Raw genomic sequence first — 16,804 nt, 5'->3', positions numbered from 1 at the left:
CAACCTACCCTCGCGCCGCTCGACCCAAGAATCTTGGTCATAACATCAGCTAGCTGCCATTCTGTTTCCACTTTTTATTCAGGTAGAGAGCCACTCCCAATAAAATTATTTTTGGACCCTCTAACTTGTTTTAATTCACTTTCCTGCACTCACATCTACACCGCTAGGTCCCTCTCACACACACTGCATCATACGGCCAGGAACTGAAGATCTCCGCCAAAGAGCCCCTTTCAGGGTGCCCGTCGGGCATTGCAGCGCCGGCCCGACGAGGAGCAGGTCCATATGATGAAGCATGACACCTAGCTTGCTGGGTGTGTGAGGACCCTAGTTCCGAATAGAGGAATTCCTCTTTCTTACGGTCTCTTCTTTCTCTTCACACCCCCCCATCTGTCTGAGGAACTGCATACTTTTTCTTTTTTTTCTTTTCTAGGAGACTAGGTGGTAATGGTTTGGCTGGTGTTCACTGGTTCATTGAGGCCATTGGGGTTGAGGGTGCTGGGTTAAAGGTTGAAATTGTTGTGGATGTTGGTGATCATGCAGTGGAAGTAGTCTAAAACGGTGTCGCTAAGGTCTTGGGAGGGGTGGATGGTGCTCTTGGTGTCTCTCAAGTTGGTGAATTCTTTGACTGTTTTCAAGAGTTCATTTGTGTTGTTGGCTGCAGAGTCGATGCGGGTGACTGGTGATGGCTGCTTTCTTGGCTCCTTTGATGTGCTGGTGGTATTTACTGAGAGCCATTTTGTGAGTTGCTCTGTCAGCGGGGTTCTTGGTGGCGCGCCATCGTATCTCCATCCATCCTACATACACCCATGTGGCCTCCCTTGTAATACCTATGGGACTTTTTGTCCCGTAGATTTGTGCATGCAGTACAAACCCACAGCACCTGCTCAAAATTAGGCGTGGCACAGCTCTCAGCAGAGATTCAAAGCTCAGGACAGAGATGCAATATGTAGGTGCATCACAGCACGCTGGCTTCATTGCGATGAGTGTTACTTAGGGCGAAAGACAGAGCCACACAACATGTATTTTCATTTAGACAAAAACGCACCTTGCAACTACAGCTACTCGCTGTGCTGACCACCTACATTTTATATCAGTAGTTATTATATGTTAGACCCGGCCCTCGTAACATAGTCAGACCTGACCCCTGCACCTCACACCAGCCCCGAGCCCCTGGCCTGGCCGATCCTTCCCACCAGAACACACACACCCGACCCGGACTTCCCCCGTCCGTAGGCCTTCCCCCTTCGGCCACCCCGGGCCCGCGTGCCCACTTCATGCACCAAGATGGCCGCCCGGCCCCAGCGCGACCCTAGCCTACAGGCGCCACTCCGGCTGGAGAACATCGCGCTCCCCTTGGGATGAGAAAGGGAGGAGCAGTTTCCATCACACCTCTGCGCTTCCCTGGGAAGGTGGGTTTCGATCGACCCGCCGGCCTCCCCGAGGGCTTGCTCCACGCCTGCTGGGTGTCTGGGGCTCCTCCCGACCCGGCCCTGAAAGGATCAAAGGACAATGGCAGGAAACCCCCAACAAGCGACCCCCAGGTGACAAGACCCCTGCCTGCACAGACTCCGGACATCAAAGAGGAGTCGCCCTATAACAAGGGGTGCCCTGGGACTGCCCGGCAGATTCGCCTTGGAAACACCTGAGCCCTGCTGAGTGACTCGCGGCTCCCTGAAGATCGTAAGACCTCCGAACTTGTGCTTGAGCCCTGCTGAGTGACTCGCGGCTCCCTGAAAATCGTAAGACCTCCGAACTTGTGCTTGAGCCCTGCTGAGTGACTCGTGGCTCCCTGAAGATCGTAAGACCTCCGAACTTGTGCTTGAGCCCTGCTGAGTGACTCGCGGCTCCCTGAAGATCGTAAGACCTCTGAACTTGTACTCGAGCCTGCTGAGTATCTCGCAGTGCCCCCAGACTCCCTTGGTCCCGCCGGACCCCACGACGACAAGCGCATCCCCCAGCTCGAGGATTGTGAGCTGTGCGCCGGATACGCTCCTGCATTTGATCCATTCCCCCAAAGACTGTCCCGCTACCTCCTAACCCCCCTCCAAGACTTTGTGAGCCCGCGCTCTACTTGTATATATATTGCCTTGCTGATCATAAAGATCTTACCACTCCGACCTGATAAAGATTTGATCTTAAGAACTCTTGGTGTGGTGTCTCTTTGTCGTGTGGTGCCGAGTGTACGATCCTAGATATGAGATTCCTCCCCTGAGGAGTCTCCCGCCAGTTCCAGGCTACGATACCTCGAGGGTTGGTCTCAGGACAGTCAGGGCCCCCTCCGGGCCCCTCTGAGGTCGCCTTCTAACATTGGTGGCAAGCGACGGGATTCGGGCCCATAATCTAGAGATCGTACCGTGAACGGCTGACGCACTACCGACAAAGATGGCAGAAGGAAACGCCGTGGTTCTCGTAGAAGACGACGCCAGTACCGTGTTCCAGGTGGAACAGCTGGAAGAGTACACTTACAGGGAACTAAAGCAATTCTGTAAGGAACTGAGAATCGCTACCACTGGTCTCAACACCAAAGAAGATATGCAAAAGGCACTGAAAGCTTGGGTGGATTCGGGAGCCCCCCGCCCAGAAGGAGCGGTGGAGCCCCACGACGAAGCAGGACCCTCCCAAGGAGAACGCAGCAGCAACCAGGTGCGAGGCTTCGTACCAGACGGGGGCCTATCCCCGGAGGAACTCGCAGAGAGAGAAAAAAGTCGCCATCACGAGCTCGAATTAACTCAAAATTGAGGGCGAGTTGAAATTAGCCGAGAAAAAGCTAGCAGTAGAACAGTTGCGAGTGCAAGGAGAACTGGAAGAGAAGAAACTCCAACGAGAACACGAGGGATGGAGACTTCAACTAGAACATGAACGCAGTTTGAAGGAAATAGAACTGAAAGCAAGAAGCGAAGAAGCGCGGCCCCCGGGGAACCGAGAGGCGGCCGCTCCGACGGAACAGAAGGTCCACATCCCCAAGGATGTGGTCAAGGAATATTACAAGAATGATGACATTCAGCAGTGGTTTCGGGCCTACGAGGTCGCCATGACCTCCCATCGGGTCCCGCAGAAAGATTGGGGGGCTGGGTTATGGGGACGGTTCCTGAGCGAAGGAAGAGACACCCTGCTCGACCTACCCACCTCCATGCAGACCTCATATGAACACATGAAAGCGGCCCTCCTCACAAGGTACGGCCTCACCCCGGAGATGTACCGCCAGCGGTTCCGGGACTGCCGGAAGATCCCGGGTACCACCTGGGTGGAATATGTGAATTTCTTCAGCCGTGCCTTCGATGGGTGGATCAAGGGCAGCAAGGTAACCACCCTGGAAGACCTAACTGACCTTATGTTATGGGAACACCTGGCTGCCAACTGCTTTGTGGAACTACGCCAGCATCTGCTCGACAGCAAGCTCATGGACCCGAGAAAGCTGGCTGTCCAGGCAGATCGCTGGACCAACACCCGGGTCTCCCGGGGCCCTGTAGGAGAGTACCGCCGAGCCAGTCAGGGACCACCCCGCCAGAGAGGGGGGGGAAACCAGGGAGGGCAGAGAGAGCCCCAGACTAGTCCCCCGAAGTCCCAACCTCCGTCTTTCCCGGCACCCCCACCAGCTGTATCCGGCCCCCCCCTGAGACGGGGGCACCGGGTAACCATCACTTGTTTCCGTTGCCATAAGCCCGGGCATTACGCCAACGACCCTAAATGCCCCATGGCCCCACGCACCAACCAGGCAGCACCCCCCGCTAGACAGATAGCCAATGTAGCCCTGGGGGAGGAGGTTGAGGAGGCCGAGGAGTGGGAACCCGCCGATATGGCCCTAGTGTCCTTAGGAGATAGAGAGATGGTCCCTGGGAGCCTCCTGCCCTCTAACACAAAGAAATATGGGCAGCTCGTCACGATCAATGGCCACCAAGTAGAAGCCCTCCGTGACACCGGGGCCAGCATCACCGGTGTCCTCAGCCATTTAGTCCACGAGGACCAGGTCCTTCCCAACGTATTTTGCCCGGTCATTTCAGCCGACAACACAGAAAGCCTATGTAAGGTAGCCGTGGTGCCTTTCGAGTGGGGAGGGGTGGTCGGTAAACTGAAGGTCGCAGTGAGAACATCCCAGCCCGTCGACTGTCTCCTGGGGAACGACCTGGAAAGTTCCCCCTGGGGGCAAGTGGAGCGCAAGACCCACCTAGGGATGATGGGCCTCCCTGAGTGGGTGTGCGCCACCACTCGATCCATGACGGCTCGACTGACCCCCCTGAGGGACGTCGACGACGCCCCGACCCCTGAAGATGGGATGGTCCCGGCCGAGGGCCCCCACATCCCCCCACCGGAAGAGTCGCTCGCCAGTGACGAACCGCCGCCTTCCGACTCCACCCCAGACACCGAGTTAGGCGATCTGCCTGAATTAGCACAGTGGCGCCACGAAGGGGGCCCCTCCCGAGAGGAGTTCTGCTGAGAGCAGGCTACCTGTCCCTCCCTGGTCGGGCCCCGGCAACAGGCAGAGGCCCAGGCCGCAGGCGACCAGACGGGGACGCACCGGGTCTATTGGGAGAATGACCTTCTGTACAGCGAACAGAAGTCGTGGAGCTAGGGTCCGGCCGAGTGCTGGTGGTACCACTACGCTTCCGAGACCTCCTCCTGGGCTTGGCCCACGACGTCCCCCTCACAGGCCACTTGGGTCAGGACAAAACATACAGTCGCCTCGTGACTCACTTCTACTGGCCCCGAATGAAAGCGGATGTAGAAGCCCACTGCAAGTCCTGTCCCACGTGCCAGGCCAGTGGGAAGAGTGGAGGGAAGCGCAAGGCTCCCCTCCAGCCCTTCCCTGTCGTCAGTACCCCTTTTGAGCGGGTCGGCATCGACATTGTAGGACCTCTGGACCCCCCAACTTCCCAGGGGCACCGGTTCATCCTCGTCCTGGTGGACCATGCCACTCGTTACCCTGAGGCCATCCCCCTGCGCACCGTCACGGCCCCCGTGGTGGGCCGGGCGCTGATGGGGATCTTCTCCCGCATGGGTTTTCCCCGCGAGGTCGTGAGCGATCGCGGTACCAACTTTATCTCCCGATACATGAGGTCCTTATGGCAACAGTGCGGGGTGTCCTACAAGTTCACCACCCCGTACCACCCCCAAGGAAACGGCCTGGTAGAGCGGTTTAACCGGACTCTGAAGGGGATGATCGCGGGCCTGGAAGAGCCCCTCCGGCGTAAGTGGGACCTCCTGCTCCCCTGCCTCCTATTCGCATACCGAGAAGTTCCCCAGAAATCCTTGGGTTTCAGCCCCTTCGAGCTACTCTACGGGCACCCCGTCAGGGGGCCCCTCAGCCTGGTCAAAGAAGAGTGGGAGGCGGCGCCCCGAGGCACCCCCCGAGACGTGTTCCGTTACGTCCTGACCCTCCACAATCAGACTAGGAGGTTCCGGGAAATGGCAGAGGCCAATCTGGAGGCGAGTCAGGAGGAGATGAAGCGCTGGTACGACCAGAATGCCGCACTAGTCGAGTTTCAGCCGGGCCAGCTGGTGTGGGTCATGGCCCCCGTGAAACCCTGCGCTCTCCAGGATAAATGGACCGGGCCCTTCAAAGTAGTTGAGCGAAAGAGCCCGGTCACGTACTTGGTAGACGTCCAGTCACCCCGGGAACCCCTCCGGGTCCTCCACGTGAACCGCCTCAAGCCCCACTTTGTGCGGACAGAGCTGAGCCTCCTACTGGCCACTGACGACGGGTCCGAAGAAGAGTCGGATCCTCTCCCTGATCTTCTATGCACCAAGGAGAAGGACGGCTCCGTAGAAGGAGTGAACCTCTCCCCGTCTCTCACTCCCCAGCAACGTGAGGATTGCCGCCAGCTCCTAGGGCAGTTTCCGGACCTTTTCTCCCTGGTCCCCAAGGTCACCGACTGGTGTGTCCATGATGTGGATACCGGGGACAGCCCACCAGTGAGACACCGAGCCTACCGAGTCCCCGATCGGGTCCGGTCCTGTATCCAAGCCGAAGTCTCGAAAATGTTGACCCTAGGCGTGATCGAACCCTCAGACAGCCCCTGGGCCAGCCCCGTGGTCCTGGTCCCAAAAGCAGCCGCCCCCGGGGTCGCCCCAGAACTCCGCTTTTGCGTGGACTACCGGGGGCTCAATGAGGTCACCCGAGCCGATGCCCACCCCATTCCCCGAGCCGACGAGCTCATTGACCGGCTCGGAGCTGCACGGTTCCTCAGCACCTTCGATCTCACCTGCGGCTACTGGCAAATTGCGCTCACAGAGGGAGCCAAGGAGCGGTCCGCCTTCTCCACCCCGGATGGGCACTATCGCTTTTGCGTAATGCCCTTCGGGATGAAAAATGCCCCGGCCACCTTCCAGCGACTGGTAAATAGAGTCCTGGCCGGGCTGGAAAAATTCAGCGCTGCATATCTCGACGATATCGCAGTTTTTAGTTCCGAATGGAGCGAGCACCTCCAACACCTCCGGAGGGTGCTAACCGCCCTACGCCAGGCGGGCCTCACCGTGAAAGCCAGCAAATGCCAGATTGGGCAAGGTTCGGTAACCTACCTGGGGCACCAGGTCGGAAGCGGGCAGGTCGCCCCTCTACAGCCCAAAATCGACGCCATCCTAGCCTGGGAACCTCCCACTACCCAAACAGAGGTCCGAGCATTTCTGGGCCTCACGGGCTACTATCGGAGATTCATCCGGAATTACGGCAGCCTGGTCGGTCCCCTCACGGGGCTCACGTCCAAAAAGCAGCCCAAGAAGGTACAGTGGTCCCCTGCCTGCCAAGAGGCGTTCAATGCCCTGAAAACAGCCATGTGTACGGCCCCCGTCCTCCAGGCCCCCGACTACTCCAAAGAGTTTGTGGTACAAACTGATGCCTCCGAGCATGGCATCGGGGCCGTCCTCTCCTAAGTAAATGACCAGGGTCTGGACCAGCCCGTGGCCTTCCTCAGCCGACGGCTGTTGCCCCAGGAACAGAGATGGAGTACCATCGAGCGCGAGGCGTTCGCAGTAGTCTGGGCCCTCAAGAAACTACGCCCTTACCTGTTCGGCACCCATTTCAGGGTCCAGACCGACCATCGCCCCTTGCGATGGCTCATGCAGATGCGAGGAGAAAACCCCAAGCTTCTGCGGTGGTCAATCTCCCTCCAGGGGATGGATTTCACCGTGGAACATCGCCCTGGTACGGACCACGCCAACGCCGATGGCCTCTCCCGATTCTTCCGCCTCAGCGAAGAGAACCCCCAAGAAGATGGGTAGTTCTCTCCGGCTTTCAGCTGGGGGGGACGCGTGTTAGACCCGGCCCTCGTAACATAGTCAGACCTGACCCCTGCACCTCACACCAGCCCCGAGCCCCTGGCCTGGCCGATCCTTCCCACCAGAACACACACACCCGACCCGGACTTCCCCCGTCTGTAGGCCTTCCCCCTTCGGCCACCCCGGGCCCGCGTGCCCACTTCATGCACCAAGATGGCCGCCCGGCCCCAGCGCGACCCTAGCCTACAGGCGCCACTCCGGCTGGAGAACATCGCGCTCCCCTTGGGATGAGAAAGGGAGGAGCAGTTTCCATCACACCTCTGCGCTTCCCTGGGAAGGTGGGTTTCGATCGACCCGCCGGCCTCCCCGAGGGCTGGCTCCACGTTTGCTGGGTGTCTGGGGCTCCTCCCAACCCGGCCCTGAAAGGATCAAAGGACAATGGCAGGAAACCCCCAACAAGCGACCCCCAGGTGACAAGACCCCTGCCTGCACAGACTCCGGACATCAAAGAGGAGTCGCCCTATAACAAGGGGTGCCCTGGGACTGCCCGGCAGATTCGCCTTGGAAACACCTGAGCCCTGCTGAGTGACTCGCGGCTCCCTGAAGATCGTAAGACCTCCGAACTTGTGCTTGAGCCCTGCTGAGTGACTTGCGGCTCCCTGAAAATCGTAAGACCTCCGAACTTGTGCTTGAGCCCTGCTGAGTGACTCGCGGCTCCCTGAAGATCGTAAGACCTCCGAACTTGTGCTTGAGCCCTGCTGAGTGACTCGCGGCTCCCTGAAGATCGTAAGACCTCCGAACTTGTACTCAAGCCTGCTGAGTATCTCGCAGTGCCCCCAGACTCCCTTGGTCCCGCCGGACCCCACGACGACAAGCGCATCCCCCAGCTCGAGGATTGTGAGCTGTGCGCCGGATACGCTCCTGCATTTGATCCATTCCCCCAAAGACTGTCCCGCTACCTCCTAACCCCCCTCCAAGACTTTGTGAGCCCGCGCTCTACTTGTATATATATTGCCTTGCTGATCATAAAGATCTTACCACTCCGACCTGATAAAGATTTGATCTTAAGAACTCTCGGTGTGGTGTCTCTTTGTCGTGTGGTGCCGAGTGTACGATCCTAGATACGAGATTCCTCCGCTGAGGAGTCTCCCGCCAGTGCCCGGCTACGATACCTCGAGGGTTGGTCTCAGGACAGTCAGGGCCCCCTCCGGGCCCCTCTGAGGTCGCCTTCTAACATTATACCACACTCTAAACATGAGAGACCACGTCAGCACTGCCACAATTTTAATGTCTGCTATTCAGGTTACACACAGATCTCCGAGCCCGGTGCACTCGCAAACTGAGCTATGTTAAGACCATTCATGGAGGAGGGAGATGTTTTCCTGTAGCGCTTCATAAGAGGAAGACTAGCTCTAAGCACTGTGAGAATGGATGTACTGTAGTTTGCACTTTGCTGAGGGGGCTTCTCTCGGCTGTATGTGCAGCACCCTGGAGTTTCTTCATGAGTGGCAGGGAGGGATGAAAGACCAATCTCGCCAGGATAAGATTCATAACTCCTGCTTTATGGAAATAAATATGGCTGTGAAACTCATCACAAACTGATAAACACCTACACAGTAGGTGCTTGCCTTACACATCTTATTGAGACTTATTTTACCTTCCTCAGAAGGGTGAGCATGGGGGGGGGCGTTAACCAGGATTTTAACCTGTGAGTTGCAATTTGTATATGGACCCCTGCAGCAGGTGCATTGACCCACTGTGTGACTTTATTGGCCAATAGGTACAGAAAGAGCAATATAGAGATGGGCAACATGTTTCTCCTGGGTAAGAATTGTGGCGGACTCTGCATTCGTAGTATCGGCTTGACTGTTTGTTCCTTGTGCTCTGTTCTGTCTGCACTTCTCAATAGTCCTTGTTCTGCGCTTTGTACGCTGGTCTCTCCTAGTTTCTTCACTCACTCTGTCCTTGTGGCTACAGGTCTGGTTATGTCGGCCATCACGGTGATCATCCTGGTGCTGTACTTCGTGATCGAGACCTTCGTGGTGGAGGGTCATGTCTGGCTGGCGCAGTGTACCCCTGTCTACGTGCAGTACTTTGTCAAGTTCTTCATCATCGGGGTCACTGTGCTGGTGGTGGCTGTGCCCGAGGGCCTTCCCCTGGCTGTCACCATCTCTCTGGCTTACTCAGTGAAGGTGAGTAGACGCCGGCGCGTGCGCGAGTGCAAGCGCGAGCCATTAGTGAAAGATGAACTGGCTGTTTACAGCTGCTTGTCCACCTTTTGTAAAAATGTGGAAACCCGGCCTCCATTTTAAAGGAGGCGGAGCTTGCTGCAGGCTAATCCACCTGTAGGGGCAATACCAGAGAGTTCCCTGGGACACCCTTTGCCCCCTTGAAGGGGTGCCCTCAGAGTGCACCACCTCATTATGGCGCACAGTCAGCGCACCTGCTGACAGTCTCTTTGCCTCTGTGCCGGCATCTATGATACAGCGTGTTCAAAGGGAAAAGAGTCCCTCATTTGCATTAGGCCATCCCCCAGGCCAACGAGGCAACCCCCTCTTCAGCTCTCAATGGCACAGATGTAGCATAGGCACAATCTTAATTTGGGAAGGCACCGCACAAGCGTTTGCTGTCTCTTCTACTAATACCTAAAAAGAGAAGCAATGATTACAATTTGCTTGAAAATAAACAAAAACCCAAGAAACATCAAATAGTTATAGGGTGGCTTGTAAATGCATCCCCCATAATATTCAGTGGCTGGGTACTTTACTCACCTAACATTACCATCAAAATATTAGAGTGAAGAGCAGGCCGCAGCGCTTTTTGAACATTCATTACAAGCATAAAGGCCCAGATGTACAACTGTTTTTAGTAGTCGCCAAAGGGAAATCGGACAGTTCATGACCGCTAAAAAGGATATACTAAACCTATTGTGCGAGTCATTAACCTGTTACCGATTTGCAAAATAGGTTTTGTGAGTCACTATTATGAAGGGGCAGGCCAAGAGCGTCCCTTTGTCATAGCGAGTCGCAGGGGGATGTAAGATTGTTTTGCAAATGCAGTCGCCAAACAGTTTCATTTATCACCTATTTCAAATTGTGGTAAGTCAGTTGCAACTGGGAAGGGGTCCCCAGGGACCCCTTCCCCTTTGTGACTGGCAGCAAAAATATATTTTTAGAGCAGGCAGTGGTCCAACCGGCCACTGCCTACTCTTAAAAAATGAAACTGAAACATTTTGTTTCTATTTTTTAAATGCATCCTGGTTTTCTTTAGGGTAAACGGGTTGCCTTTAACAAAAAATCTGCTTTATTGAAAAATCAGTCACAGACATGGTGGTCTGATGACCGCAGTAGGCCACCATCCCTCTGAGTGTCGGCCATTTCCACGGGGTCGCAAAATGCAACCTGCCTCATGAATATTAATGAGGCAGGTCCTTTGAGATCTATTTGGGAATAGCAAGCAGTGCCTCAGACACTGTGGTGCATCAGTGTTTGTGACTCACAATTTGCAAGTCGCAAAACAATGCAAATTGCGAACACTGAGGGTCATACATCTGGCCCACAATGTCAACCAGGGCGTGCAGTGCAACCAGCTGCACTGCACACAGTTTGCAAGTAGAACCGCTGCCTCTAGGTCGTGCAGACGCTGCTGGGCAGATGCCTACAGCCCTGCTGCCTACACCTGCCTTTGCTCATCTCATTGGTACTACTTTACATTTGTATGTCTCATATGCTGCGTGCATCGGGCAAGTAATGATGCCTCCCTCTTTATCTGTTTATAGCAGCCTGAAGCTGCCCTGGTAGCAACCTGGCACTAGTGGGGGGCAAATTGTTTCTTGGAAAAGAAAAACTTTTGATATACGCCTTTTTAAAGTCCGCTGCAAACTGAAATTTAGTTTAAAAGAGCACAAATTGCTCTCCACAGGCAGGCTACAGAAAAGGGCGTTTTTGTGCCCAAACACATAAAACCGCCTGCGGTCCGGCTGTTCATGCCTCCGCGGGCTGCAGAACAGAGTCCAGGGGGGTGGGCTAAAAACTGCAGTTCTTTTTATATATCAAAATGTTACTGATTTTCTTGTGCTACAAAATAATGAAAAAAAAGGTAAAACGAAACAAATCAATGTACCCTGCAGCTGGCTATGAAGAGGGTTACAGTGTTATAAACCATGGATGTTACCATTGCAGTACCCAGCCCACCCACATTACAAACCACCCGCCAACAATACAAGGATGCCCACCCATTGCACCAGGATACCCACCCACAGCACAAGGACACCCACCAACAGTACAAGGACACCCACCGACAGTACAAGGACACCCACCAACAGTACAAGGACGCCCACCGACAGTACAAGGACGCCCACCCACAGTGCAAGGACGCCCACCCACAGTACAAGGACGCCCACCCACAATACAAGGATGCCCACCCACGGCACCAGGATACCCACCCACAGCACAAGGACACCCACCAACAGTACAAGGACGCCCACCGACAGTACAAGGACGCCCACCGACAGTACAAGGACGCCCACCCACAGTGCAAGGACGCCCACCCACAGTACAAGGACACCCACCCACAGTACAAGGACGCCCACCCACAGCACAAGGACGCCCACCCACAATACAAGGATGCCCACCCACTGCACCAGGATACCCACCCACAGCACAAGGACACCCACCAACAGTACAAGGACGCACCACCGACAGTACAAGGACGCCCACCGACAGTACAAGGACGCCCACCGACAGTGCAAGGACGCCCACCCACAGTACAAGGACACCCACCCACAGTACAAGGACGCCCACCCACAGCACAAGGACGCCCACCCACAGTACAAGGACACCCACCCACAGCACAAGCACACCCATCCACAGTACAATGATGCTCACCCAGAGTACAAGGATAGCCACCCACAGCACAAGGACACCCACGCACAGCATACGGACACCCACCCACAGCACAAGGACACCCACCCACAGCACAAGGATGCCCAAATCAAACAATCACTATTTTCCCTAACAAATGTATAAACTGCGATTCCAGAGTTACAAATAGACACAGCTCCCACTTATTCTTCAGTCATACTTTACACAGCAGTTCTAGGATGCGGCACGAGGGGGCATATTAGTAAAATTACCTTTCAGTGGACTCCAACTGGACTCACATGTGTCCCCATCATATTCTAGATCATGCGTTAACCCCTCCATGTCCAAAGTAAGCCATAATCTTCTTGTCCATTCATTTAATGGGGAAGGAGAGACCCCCTCCCATTGAACCATAATCTTTCCTTTCACTTCCGTAAACAAACACGTAAACAAGCACCGGGTCAAAGGCAAATAACAGGATAGATGGATCTTCGAGATTCAGGAATCCCAGGACACCTTTAACCTCTTTTCAAAAACACTCTAGTCCAGGACACTTCCACCAAATATGCAATTCGTCACCTTCCCCAGCATATCTGCACCAGGACTTACCATCCATGTTGGGGTCCTGTACCAAAGGAACATGGGTTTATATATACAAAGGTAGATTTCTGCAGGTCTTGACATCATTTAAACACTACAGTTCTGGTGGACATTGAGCATCCAATCAAAAGGCGCCTGGCGTGGACCCATGTGAAAGGGCGCCCAGTCACATCGCTGCCAGCAATCTGACTGGCCATCCTTTCAGCCACTTAAAATAGGGCCTGTACTCTGCTTAGCTGCTGGCAGCCGCTCAGATAATCCATGGATGAAAAGTCTTACCCTGCATGCAGGTCAGTAATTGCATAGCAATCCATAACATTATTTCTTTTATTTTTACCATCATCATTATTTTTACTGCTGTTATTAAAGTCATAGGAGCCTAGTCAGAAAGGTATTTTGAAGTATGTAAAATAGTAACCGTAGTAGGATTCTTTCATGTTCCCTGATATGCCTTTGTGAATGGGCAAGTAAACACTCAGAGTACTGAGCGCATACAGAAAGGCTGCACCTCCTTGAACTATTACAATTATTGATTGTCTCAGAGATGATGCACAAAGGTATGAAAGAGCACTAAGAGAGTACTCCTTCAGTACTGCTTTCTGTACTGAAAGGTATGTTAGAGTGCCTACAAGAGTACTCTTCCTGTACTGCTTCCCGTACTTAAAGGCATATAAGAGTATATAAGAAAGTACTCTTCCAGTACTGCTTCTTGTACTGAAAGCCATGTAAGAGTACTGTTGGACCCGGCCTCGTAGTATGGCCCTACGTGCCCCCGCACCACCGAAACCTGGTACCTGCAGCCCCAAGCACACGGCCCAGCCGACCCTCCCCACCAGGACACACGCACCCGACCCGGACATCCCCGTCCATGGCCTCTCTCCTTTTGGCCACCCCGGGCCCGCGTGCCCACTTCATGCACCAAGATGGCCGCCCGGCCCCAGCGCGACCCGGGCCTAGAGGCGCCACTCCGGCTGGAGGACATCACGCTTCCAGGGGATGAGAGAGGGAGGAGCAGTTTCTATCGCACCTCTGGACTCCCCTGGGACGATGGGTTTCGATCGGCCCTCCGGCGTCCCTGAGGGCTGGCTCCATGCCTGCTGGGTGTCTGGGACTCCTCCCGACCCGGCCCTGAAAGGATCAAAAGACAATGACAGGAAATCCCGACAAGCGACGCCCAGGTGACAAGACCCCTGCCTGCACAGACTCCGGACATCAAAGAGGGGTCGACCTATAACAAGGGGTGCTCTGGGTCTGTCCGGCAGATTCGACGCTGGAACAACGAGAGCCTGCCGACGTGGTCGCGGCTCCTGGAACTTGGACCCTCCTGAGCCCTGCTGAGTGACTCGCGGCTCCCTGAAGATCGTAAGACCTCCGAACTTGTACCTGAGCCTGCTGAGTGACTCGCGGCTCCTTGAAGATCGTAAGACCTCCGAACTTGTACCTGAGCCTGCTGAGTGACTCGCGACTCCTTGAAGATCGTAAGACCTCCGAACTTGTACCTGAGCCTGCTGAGTGATTCGCGGCTCCTTGAAGATCGTAAGACCTCCGAACCTGTACCTGAGCCCGCTGAGAGACTCGCGGCTCCCTGAAGATCGTAAGACCTCCGAACTTGTACCTGAGCCCGCTGAGTGACTCGCGGCTCCGACAGACTCTCACGGTCCCGCCGGACCCCGACTACAACAACGTATCCCCCAGCTCGAGGATTGTGAGCTGTGCGCCGGGTACGTCCCTGCCTTGAACCTTTGCCAGAGACTGTCCCGCTACCCCCTACCCCTTCCGAGACTCATTGAGCCCGTGCTCTCCTTGTACATATTTGCAGTGATAACCTACTTGATAAAGATTGATTTCTAAGAACCCACGGTGTGGTCACTCTGTGTCGTGTGGTGCCAGAAGTACGATCCTAGATACGAGATTCCTCCCCCTGGGGAGTCTCCCGCCAGTGCCCGGCTACGATACTTCGAGGGTGGGTCTCAGGGTAGTCAGGACCCCTTTCCGGGCTCCTCTGAGGTCGCCGTCTAACATTGGTGGCAGCGACGGGATTCGGGCCCATCACCTAGAGATCGTACCGTGAACGACGGACGCACTACCGACAAAGATGGCAGAAGGAAGCGCCATGAGCCCCGCAGAAACCAACGCCAACAGGGTGTTCCAGGTGGAGCATCTAGAAGAATACACACACAAAGAGCTAAAGCAATTTTGCAAAGAACTTAAAATCGCTACCACCGGTCTCAACACTAAAGAAGATTTGCAGAAAGCACTGAAAACTTGGGTGGATACCGGGGCCTCCCGCCCGGAAGGCACGGGGGAGCGCCCCGACGAAACCGAACCCCCCCAAAGTGAAAGCAGCAGCAATCAGGTGCGAGGCATCGTACCAGACGGGGGCCTATCCCCGGAAGAACTCGCGGACAGAGAGAGAAGTCGCAATCATGAACTCGAGTTAGCCAAACTCAAAATCGAAGGCGAATTGAAGTTAGCGGAAAAAAAGCTAGCAGTAGAGCAAATGCGTGTACAAGGCGAACTGGAAGAAAAGAAGCTCCAACGGGAGCACGAAGGAAGGAAGCTCCAACTGGAGCACGAACGCAGCTTGAAGGAACTCGAGCTCAAGGCCAGAAACGAGGAAGGGAGGCCCCCGGGAAACCGAGAGACGGCCTCCCCAGCGGAACAGAAGGTCCACATCCCCAAGGACGTGGTCAAAGAATATTATAAAAACGATGACATTCAACAATGGTTCAGGGCCTACGAGGTCGCCATGACCTCCCATCGGGTCCCGCAGAAGGACTGGGGGGCGGGGTTGAGGGGGCGGTTTCTGAGCGAAGGAAGGGACACCCTGCTCGACCTACCCCTCTCCCTGCAGACCTCCTACAGCCACATGAAAGAGGCTCTACTCACAAGATACGGCCTCACCCCAGAAATGTACCGTCAGCGATTCCGGGACTGCAGGAAGATCCCGGGCACCACCTGGGTGGAGTATGTAAACTTTTTCAGTCGGGCCTTCGATGGGTGGATCAAGGGCAGCAAAGTCACCACCCTTGCCGAACTCACCGACCTCATGTTGTGGGAACATCTGGCTGCGAACTGCTTCATAGAACTACGTCAGCATCTGCTTGACAGCAAGCTCACAGATCCCAGGAAGCTGGCTGTGGAGGCCGACCGCTGGACCAACACCCGGGTCTCCCGGGGCATGGTAGGAGAGTACCCCCGAGCCAGTCAGGGACCACCCCGCCAGAGAGGGGGAGGGAACCAGGGAGGGCCGAGAGAGTCCCAGCCTAGCCCCCCGAAAACACAACCTCCACCTTTCCCGGCGCCCCCCCCACCAGTGACAGGGCCCCCTGGGAGACGGGGACACCGGGTGACCGTCACGTGTTTCCGTTGCCAGAAACCCGGGCACTACGCCAATGACCCAGAGTGCCCCATGGCCACCCAAGTCTTCCCTACCACCCCTGCGAGACAGATAGCCAACGTAGCCCTGGGGGAGGAGGTTGAGGAAACCGAGGAGTGGGAACCCGCAGCGATGGCCCTAGTATCCCTGGGAGATAGGGAGATGATCCCTGGTAGCCTCCTACCCTCCAACACAAAGAAATACGGGCAGCTCGTCAAGATCAATGGCCACCAAGTAGAGGCCCTGCGGGACACCGGGGCCAGTATCACCGGTGTCCTCAGGCACCTAGTCCCCGAGGAGCAGATCCTCCCCAACGTCTTTTGCCCCGTAATTTCCGCAGACAATAGAGAAAGTATGTGTCAGGTAGCCCTGGTGCCGTTTGAGTGGGGAGGGGTGATAGGTAAACTCAAGGTTGCCGTAAGAACCTCCCAGCCGGTCGACTGCCTCTTAGGGAACGACCTGGAGAGTTCTCCCTGGAAGCACGTCGAGCGCAAGGCCCACCTAGGAATGATGGGACTCCCCGAGTGGGTGTGCGCCACCACCCGATCTATGTCAGCCCGACTCACTCCCCGGAGAGAAGTCGAAAGCACCCCGATCGAAGGGACCAGAACAGTCCCCGCCGAGGGTCCTCCCGTCCCCCCATCAGAAGGGTCCGTCGCCAGCGACGAACCCGCACCATCTGACCCCGCCCCGGTCCCCGAGTTGGGAGATCTACCCGAATTGGCCCAATGGCGCCACGAGGGCGGGCCCA

At 55.7% G+C, this 16,804-nt stretch overlaps 1 protein-coding gene across 7 annotated transcripts in view; it reads left to right on the top strand.

The window, feature by feature from the left end:
- Nucleotides 1-16,804, top strand: part of ATP2B3 (ATPase plasma membrane Ca2+ transporting 3) — a 988,364-nt gene that overhangs the window by 819,632 nt on the left and 151,928 nt on the right. For all 7 annotated transcript variants that reach the window (XM_085629813.1, XM_085629812.1, XM_085629811.1 and 4 more), the window contains one exon: nt 9,190-9,404. In XM_085629813.1, coding sequence (XP_085485939.1) covers nt 9,190-9,404 — 215 coding nt within the window. The remainder of the gene's footprint in view (nt 1-9,189; nt 9,405-16,804) is intronic.

The sequence above is a fragment of the Triturus cristatus genome, chromosome 10, assembly GCF_964204655.1.
Source record: "Triturus cristatus chromosome 10, aTriCri1.1, whole genome shotgun sequence".
Classification (NCBI taxonomy): domain Eukaryota; kingdom Metazoa; phylum Chordata; class Amphibia; order Caudata; family Salamandridae; genus Triturus; species Triturus cristatus.
The sequence above is the reverse complement of the archived record's forward strand: the minus strand, read 5'-3'. Positions and strand labels throughout refer to the sequence as shown.